Source organism: Centruroides vittatus, unplaced genomic scaffold (genome assembly GCF_030686945.1).
Source record: "Centruroides vittatus isolate TY-2023 unplaced genomic scaffold, ASM3068694v2 contig_1771, whole genome shotgun sequence".
Lineage (NCBI taxonomy): Eukaryota > Metazoa > Arthropoda > Arachnida > Scorpiones > Buthidae > Centruroides > Centruroides vittatus.
In genome coordinates, this window is record NW_027121082.1 from 1 (window position 1) to 9,176 (window position 9,176).

The following is a 9,176-nucleotide window of genomic DNA, read 5'->3' on the forward strand; positions in this document are numbered from 1 at the left end:
TCCGTTATTCAGCGGAGCGCTTGCTATTCGCTAGCGGATGTGTGAAATATTTAACTTCCTGCTGACGTGTTAGAAGGAACACAACAGCTAGCATTTCGCTAATCAAAATGGATGACATTTTCACTGCATCTGTTCTAAATGTTTTAAGTATTTGTTCTGAATCTGTCGTAAATCCAAACTCAAGTTTTTTCAGAAATGACTATGATGAACCAGAAGACTCATCATTAATAGCAGCTATCGATTCTAACGAAGAATATAGGGAAGAAAGATATAAAATATCTGGCTACGTGCATGACATCGTGCCAAAATACAGCGACGATATTTTCAAAAGTCATTTTCGTCTAACAAGAAGCACCGTCGAGGTGAGTGACAAAAAATATATTTATTTTGGTTTAATTTTAATCTAATAATGATAATTTTTAAAATATTTTAACTGTCTCGGTATCTCACATTTACACTCAATTTGAGAACAGGTGTTAGCGAATTGATTAACAAATAACCAAAAATGATAAAATACCACCATACAAATGAATATTTGAATGGTGGTATTTGACTGCATAACAAAACAATTTGTTTTCTGAAACTTTTTCCCATTTTATTAACATTTTATAAAGTTTGGCAAATTTATTAAGGGAAAATTTTAATATAATTTATACTTTTGTGCATAGATTATACATGATTTGTTGGGCTGCAATTTCAAATAATTATAGACCTATATAATTAATGGATTTTTTTCTTTCATTTTTCAAAGCCATAAAGTTTTACAGTTGTGGATTAATAACAAGATAAATTACTTTTAATAAAACATTTTAGGTTTATGTAGAGAAGCCATAATTCTTTCTTTTTTTAATTTTACTCAGTGATTATAAAATATGTTACTGTTAATTAGAAAAAATAACTAGTTAAAAAGTTTTAAGATTTTTGTTTTGTTAATGTGCCATACTGTAAGGGACTGTGAGGGTCAGGGAATTTAAAACAGATTTAAGTGGGAATCCTGTACTGTACATATTTCATACTGTTTTAAATTTTATAGATTTACATACTAACTTTTGCATTATTTTTTCAGATTTTGCTATCTATGCTGCCACAGGAACCAGCAAGGAGAAAAGCACGAATTCCTAAGGAAACATCTGTTTTATTTTCTCTGTGGTTTATGGGGAACCAGGAGAGCTACCGTGGTGTATGTGACCGCTTCGGGTTAGGATTTGCTAGTGGCCACAGAGAATTTACAAAATTCTGTACATCAATCTGTGCCTTGTCAAACTCAATCATTAAGATGCCACAGGGTTTTGAGATTGAGAGAATAAGACAAGGATTTCAGAAACTTAGAGTGAAACCATTTCCAGGAACAATCGGTTGCATCGATGGCACTCATATTGCCTTTTCTGTGAGTAAAGAAGAAAAAAATGATCATATAAATAGAAAAGGTTATCCTAGTGTAGTCCTACAGGCTGTATGTGATCATGAGTTAAAATTTTTGGATGTTTATGCAGGTTGGCCAGGCTCTGCAAATGATGCTAGAGTTTTTAGGAACAGTCCATTATTTAAAAATATGGAAGAGAAAGAGGATTTTATACCTTCAGACTGCCATATTCTTGGTGACTGTGCCTACCCATTAAATAATAAAATAATGACACCATATAGAAACAATGGCCATTTAACAAGAAAGCAGAAGTTATTCAATACAATTCTGAGTTCTACACGAGTCCTAATAGAACAAGCTTTTGCACATCTGTTTGGACGATTTCGGAAGCTAATTTATATCTATGTACGAAGAAGGGAATTTGTTCCAGATGTGATTGTAGCTGCCTGTGTTCTACATAACCTATGTATTATGCATAATGATATTACACCTGGTATATATGATCAACTGGATTTACTTTCTTGCCACAGTACAGAACAGTTTGATGCAGGTATTAATAAAAATGACAGTGGGGCACATAAAAGGGATCAAATTGCAGATTACCTTTTTAATTTAGAGTGTGCATAACATCTTTATACTGCAAGTCATGACAAAAATAATAATCTTATTTATCTGAATAAATATAAACTATAACAATTGTTATAAAACATTTAATCCATTTTTTGGTTAAATTGTTTTAAGAATTAGCTAAATTTTTGTGTATTGATTTATTAATAACACTTATGATCTACTTGCAGTAAATTAAATTCACATTTATTCTCTTAAGAAAAAAATGTACAAATAATTCATGTCAACATTTAGTTTTAAGCAAAAACACATCGCAAATAAAAATTTTATTAACTTGAATTTGTTTTTTGTACATTTTGTAATAATTCAACTAGCTTTTCCAAAATCTGTACTTTCCTGGTCTCCAATTCTTTATGTTCCTGCCATCTTTCATCTTCTTTCTTCTCTCTCTCCTCTCTCTTCCTATCCCTGCGTTTCATATCTTCAACATACCACAATGGTGGCTCATTCCGACTTCTTTTTCTACTTTTAATTAATTCATTTTTATCTTTTTTTTTCTGAATAGCTGTACATTCATTTTCTTTATTTAACTGTGTACAAGAGGTTTCAGCGGCCACAGGAACTGGATTTACCTGAACTGTCGAATCTTCAGTACTTATAATGCTGACACGATCTCTGTTTTGGGCACAAGTAATTTCAGTTAGCACCTCTTGAGTACATTCATTCATACAATTGCTGCTTTTGGAATTAATTTTTGAAGATGATTTCATGTAATTAATTGGCGGATTGGTGTTAATATTCCTACCAAAAGTTTCATGTAATTCTTTAAAGTATTCCCATCTAATTTTGCCTTCTCCAGATGTTTTGCTCTTATCAACATTTTTTCGGTATGTAATCATAAGATTTCTCCACTTGTGATCGCATTCTGAACTTGTAAATGCAAAACCCTCTTTGGATAACTTATCAGCTATTTTAGCCCAAAGCTTTGTTTTGACTACAGGTTTTTGAAAGTCTTCTTCTAAATCTATTCTACTTGCTATTAACAGTTTTACTGCTGCATGGGTCCATTCTGCTACAAGCAAAATTTAAATTAATTTTTAAGATCTGTTACTTTGGTAAATATTTGAAATCACATATACACATCACAATTACCTTTACTTTTATTATGTATGCTTTTTGAAGGATCTGGAGAGCCGACCACAACAGGGTTTTCTTGAAGTTCAGTATGGTTGTCATCAATAATGAGAATTTGTTCTCCACATTCTAAACACAATGTCATACAATTTTATTATACTTGCATACAAGTTATCAATTAATTATTTTTCAGATTAAATGCACTTACCAAAAGTTCCATTATTTTCAGAAAATACTCTCCATAACTTTATTTGTCTCCAATTCAGAATATCTGTGCCTTCAGGTAAGCCTAAGTCAGCAGCACTGAATGTCTTCTGAAGTTCTTTAAAATAATTTTTGATATTGGGTGCTGTTCCTAATGAAAATATGAAGCATTTACTAGTTTTAAAACAAAATTATACTCATTAAATAATTAATTACTGATAATTACCTAATATTTTATAATGCCATAGATTGCATTATAAAATATAGGTAATAAAATATACAGTATAAAATGGTTTACTGAAAGTTTCGACATGTGGGTTATATAATGCTATTTATAAAATCTTTTGACGATCAAGTAGCCTACAAAGAAAGATCGTCGTCAAAAAAGTTTGTATTCTGGAACACAAAGTGAATAAATGGTGGTTTCCTTAAAATTTATTTTTATATAATTGCCATTCGACGAAATTCTACAATTGCTAATTATTATATTACTTGATATCTAAAATCAAGATACAAATAAGTAAGAAATTCAGTCGACGTATCTGATATACGAAGACGAAAAGAGACAATTACGCCTATCAAACTCATTCAGCTACACAAAAGTTAAAAATATATTTATTTTTTTACCTGTTCGAAAACTTTCATAAGTTTTTTCATCAATATTTAAAAGAAAATTTCGATTATTTAGTTCAATTAAAACAGTCAAACATGGTGCCGCCATCTTCGCTCGTTGTCTTAGCAAAAAGCTAGCGCTTCTCAACCTCGCTAACGAAATTTTGTAAGCGTTTTGAGATGGCGCTGCAAGCGAGCTAAAATATGGAACGAGTTTTAGCACTGCGCTGACATCTTGCTGACGTTTCGCTGAATAACGGAATACGTGGTATCTGTTGAGTGTTGAGGGCGTTGAGCCGCGCTGCTAGATATTCGGCCGCTCTCGCCCGATTACGCGAATCACGAGCTGACTGGATCGACGGCGGGCAACCCCGGCCCGCGAGCCAGCTTCGGCTGGCGAAAAGTTTCTATCCGGCCCGCGAGATCTTTAATAGATTATTAAATTGGAAAAATAACTAATTAATAGTTATTTTTCCAATTTGTAATTTTCGAAAACGATAAGAGAAATAAATGTAGTAATTAACTTTTTATTTATTTATTTCGTATTTGCAGACTAAAAACATTACGAATCGCAAGAAGGCGTCGATTAACTACTACGGCCCGCGGAAATAACGTAAAATTTATTTTGGCCCACGTTATAAGAAAGGTCGCCCACCGCAGACTAGATTTATAACTTAACCCAACCGATAGAAATTTACTGGTATGTTTTTACGATAGTTCCGTATAGTTGACAGGAGTTTTAAAAAAATCCATTAAAATATTTGATATATTTATTCCGCTCTCCCGTCTTATATTACTTACGGATTTCGATGTTAAACCGCTGATATTACGATTTAGTACGTCCCATCCGTAAGTGGATGCAGAAAAAACGTGTACAATTCTAGTAGTGTAAAAATTAACTGTTACTTTGGCAGCATCTTTTACAACCAAATTTAATGAACGAGACGTACAACGGTACAAAAAAAGCTCTAGAATTTATTTTCTTTAAATTCACGATTTACGTATCGGTTGTCGTAAAAATTTCTTTCCACTTCTTTCCCGAGACTACGGATATTCGAGTACAAAGTAACCGGTTTCGACCTATTTCTACTTAAGAAGTAGTTAAATAATTAAGCGATTAGGGAATTAGAAACATAAATAAAACCCCGACGAGAGCCGAAATTTTACTTAAACGGAAGCTTAACCCAACCGATCTCTCGCCGAGTACGGCGGGGTCCGTTCTCTTCGTAATATTAGACGTAATAAAGACAGAAATTTTCCCAGTTTGACGAGAGTGACCGAAAAGTCGTAAATTTTGGAAATTTCCGCGGACACTCGGTCCTAAAACGAATTATTTAGAAAACGAACGACGGACAATCCGTTAAGTTTAACGTATTCAGATTTTTACTGCTACGGCGAGAAACGTTTAAAGTCTACGACAACCCCGTGGCGTCCTTCGATATATACTAGTGACGCGACAAAAGAGGCATTCGACGTCGACCGGTATCGGCGCCCTCGGGATTTGGCACGCGCACACCTACCCGGACCGTCTCCGATTCCATTCGTTAGCCACCCGTTAGGGAGCTATTTCACTAAGAGGATTGTTTTAAGATTTAAAAAGTAAAGAATATTTTGTTATTTTTATGTACGTTTCTTCGCAAGGTTATATTTAATTATAAGTTTCTTTAAAAGTATATTCGTACGATCGAAGAATTTTTTGTACTAGGTAGGTATATTCGTCACGCATTTTGTTTTACCGAGTAAGTTTTTTTTTATAATTTTAATTTTAGCCTTATATCGTGGCTAGTGATTCAAAAATTTATTTCAAAAAAGTTTTGGCTCGAGACCGTATAACGAAAAAGAAAACGTTATTAAAAGAGAAAGAGCGATGCCGAAATTAAATATAAATACGTCGGCAAAAAAATTTCGACATTTTGACCATAAAATTTATGACGAATGACGATTCTTTCGTAAAGTTGAAGCAATTTGGAAATCGAAGCGGAATAGAATTTAACATTGGTAGACGATATAAAATAAATATCGAAAATTATAACGAGTTAATTACGATTAATAGATATATCTAAATTAATAGAAGTTATACGTTTTTTCTCGAAGCGAGAATTGGCATTTAGGGGCCGTAGGGCATTTATTGAATCTAATAACGGAGGAAATTATATTGAACTTTCTTATTTATTAAGTACGTCGGATAATCTATTAAAAATACATTTAAAGAAGTGTACGGTTTTTACTGGCTTATCGAACGAACGAATACGAACGGGCCCCGACGCGCAATTGATCGATTGCCCCCGTAAGTCGGCTTCTTACAGAAACACGGCTTCCCTATCGTCAAATGTCACGGCACGCCACTGGTAATTAGGTATATATCCTGACAAAGATAACGAGTATTCAGTATGGGAATCAGTCGGGACAGAATGATGTTTAGTCTTCGTTAACTTTAAGTATGAAAATGCCGATTCACACGGGTATGTAGTTCGGAAACAGGAATAAATATATTCGCTACATTTGGTGATACTGGGATATTTTTCTCGGTTGACGTATTTGCAAAAATACAAAAATATAGAGGTCTGTTGCGGAAAACGCTCACTTATCGAGTAAATAGGTAGGTAAGAAAAGCCACAATTTAATTTAAAACATAAGGAAAGGTACTTACATTTTAAACAGAAGAAAAATTGAAACTCGACGTTGTCACCCTGGATAAATAATATTGATTAATAATAATAATATTGTTAATACTAAAGAAAAGAAGCTATCGTACGACAGTATCAAATATTCGAGCTAAATGGCTGTGTTTTATACGAGTTCAGTCATAACTGCGTGCATATTCTTGGTTTTGCGCGTTACGTTCACGCGTTGCGTTCGATTACAAGCGTAACACATTAAGTCGAGACATCGCGAGCGGTCGACTAAAATTGGCTTGGCGATCGACTTGTTGGCCAACCCTGGTACGGATACATTTCTATTGCCATTGTAACACATGGTTAAAAGTTGTCTGCACGTTCTTAGCTTGTTCCATAAGTTTTAAAAATAATTTCTAAACATGTTCTATGCATTCCATGTTCGAATCTGTTGGACGATTACGAATGATTCAGACAGCCCAAAGTTAACATTAACAAAAAGAGAGTTTATTTCTCCGTCTAATCCATTCGAGAACAGCGGAGAAAGTGAGTGAAAGAAAATGAACAAGTGTTTACATAAAAGTCGTAAGTTAGGTCACTCTTCTGACACCTGACCTAAGTTCACATACTTTTAGTAAGTGCAGGGTGACAGAAATTCCACGAAACTTGCTACAAATCCCCCCAACAATCGGTTATGGCCCCAGGAAACGCAGAAAACGTTTAAAGAATAAGTTACCCAAGTGATATCGTAAGTTTTCGAGTAAGGCTCCCGAAGAAAAGTACTGAGAAAACAAAAGAAAGATGGCCGAGAAAGCTAAAGGATTGAGTTCAATACCCGAGTTAAATGGATCGAACTACCTATTAACTAATATGGAAATATATAATAAAGAATCTGTTAGAAGGTCAAGATCTGATACACGTACTCGAAAGACCCAGACCAAAAATTTCTGGATAAACAGCCACTCCCGAAGACAAGGCAGCCTATTCTCCGGGCCCGGTGCGGAACCAGATTTGTGGGCCGTCGAAAAAATTTTTCGGGTTTTTTTTTCGTGATTTTGGGCCCCGTGGCCTATCGTTTTCCAGGGGCCTCGTGCGGACCGCAACCTTACTTCACCCCCGTAGCTACGCCACTGAGCGCTAGCCTGACACGTGGCGAAAGAAGAACAGCGAAGCTCTTAGAATCATCACACGCACAATGGAAGAACACGAGGTTAGTCTAATTTTGAATCTAAACGTTGCACGCATGTTTGGGAAGACCTAGAACGAAGATACGAAGGTCGATTAGACACTAAACGAAAAATGTGTCGATCAAAGCTCTCGAAATTAAAAATGGAGGGGGACGAAAACTGGAAGGAATATATCAGAAGGGTTCGCGAACTAAATGAAGAAGCCAAAATGATAAATTTAGGAATAGAAGAAACGGAATTGATAACTTTAATAACCGACGGACTGCCCCCTAAATATCACGATATCGCCCGAAAACTCGAAAGCACAAAGGACGCAACGATGAACGACCTAGAATACGCCTTCGAAAAGGAAGAAGACAGAGCAAGCACCTTGGCGATACAACGACGCGAATCGGCTTTTCGTTCAAGATCCCAAAAGGGCAAATACGTATATAGAAGAGAAAGGATGTTTCCCTTGTGGAAAATTCGGACACAAATCCTCAAAACGCTGGTATAACCCAGAAATACGAACAGAAAACCGATCGATATCGCAAACGCCACGCGTGACGTCGGAACAAAATTAGAAGAGACATCAGAAACCAAAGTCAGATACGTCGATGCTAAGCCTACTCGGGAAAGAGCTTGGTTCACGCCAGACGAAAGAGCCAACAAAGACAAGAAGAAGAATGGGTAATCGATCTCCGCTGCTGCATCACACATGACATCGAATAAAGAACTGGATCAAAGACATAATCCGGATACACGAAGTATTCGAGTAGCCAGTAAAGACCACGTATAATGCCAACGGAAAGGAAACGGTGACGGAAGACAATATGCCCATAGTAATTAAAAGACATCCTATATGTTCCGCAGCTGGACGAACACCTCCTCTCTGTAAACAAATTGGTTGAAGATACGCCTTCGAAAAGGAAGGATCATTCTTGATAACACAATCATTCTACACAAATCATTCTTTTGATAAAACAGGGGGAAAAAATCATTCGTCCGGAGGGGCGAGTAAGAACAAACGAACAGCCCGAGAAAGGCAACCCAGAAGCGGCACTCTCGAAATAGCCCGAAAAAATGGCTTTTTTTTTTTGTATCTTAGAGACTAGAACGAACGAAATTCGCGCTAAAAAAGTCCACCACTAACGAAGCTGGGAAAGGAACGGTGGAAAGGAAAAATTTTTATGGCCTAGGAGATTGAGACACGTAAATGAAACATACCTCGACGTAATGAAAAGACGAAACTTGCTTAGAGGACTCGACTACGAGGAGACAAATGATCCAATGCGAAATATGCATGCGAGCCAAACACACTAAGAAAACCCTTCGAGAGAAACTAAGGGTAATAAAGACGAAACACCCTCTAGAACTAATCCACATAGATCTCGTAGGACCGATGCCTGTCGAATCGCTCACCGGACGGAAGTATACCAAGAACTGACGATCGTAGACGACTATAGACCGAAAAATATTCACAAATTCCCTAACGTCAAAGGACGAGAACAGCCG

General features: G+C 35.9%; 2 protein-coding genes across 2 annotated transcripts; one reads left to right on the forward strand and one right to left on the reverse strand.

Annotated features, from left to right (window-relative positions):
• Window positions 1-14: 14 nt before the first annotated feature.
• On the forward strand, window positions 15-2,567 carry LOC136969241 (putative nuclease HARBI1). Its single transcript, XM_067263330.1, has 2 exons — window positions 15-362; window positions 1,067-2,567. Exons 1-2 carry the CDS (start codon window positions 108-110, stop codon window positions 1,988-1,990), a joined length of 1,179 nt encoding a protein of 392 aa, XP_067119431.1. The 5' UTR covers window positions 15-107; the 3' UTR covers window positions 1,991-2,567.
• A 474-nt stretch (window positions 2,568-3,041) lies between these two features.
• On the reverse strand, window positions 3,042-4,129 carry LOC136969242 (uncharacterized). The gene is made up of 3 exons (XM_067263332.1): window positions 3,896-4,129; window positions 3,273-3,419; window positions 3,042-3,193 (listed from the first exon to the last, which is right to left on the reverse strand). Exons 1-3 carry the CDS (start codon window positions 3,987-3,989, stop codon window positions 3,060-3,062), a joined length of 375 nt encoding a protein of 124 aa, XP_067119433.1. The 5' UTR covers window positions 3,990-4,129; the 3' UTR covers window positions 3,042-3,059.
• Between the last annotated feature and the right edge of the window lie 5,047 nt (window positions 4,130-9,176).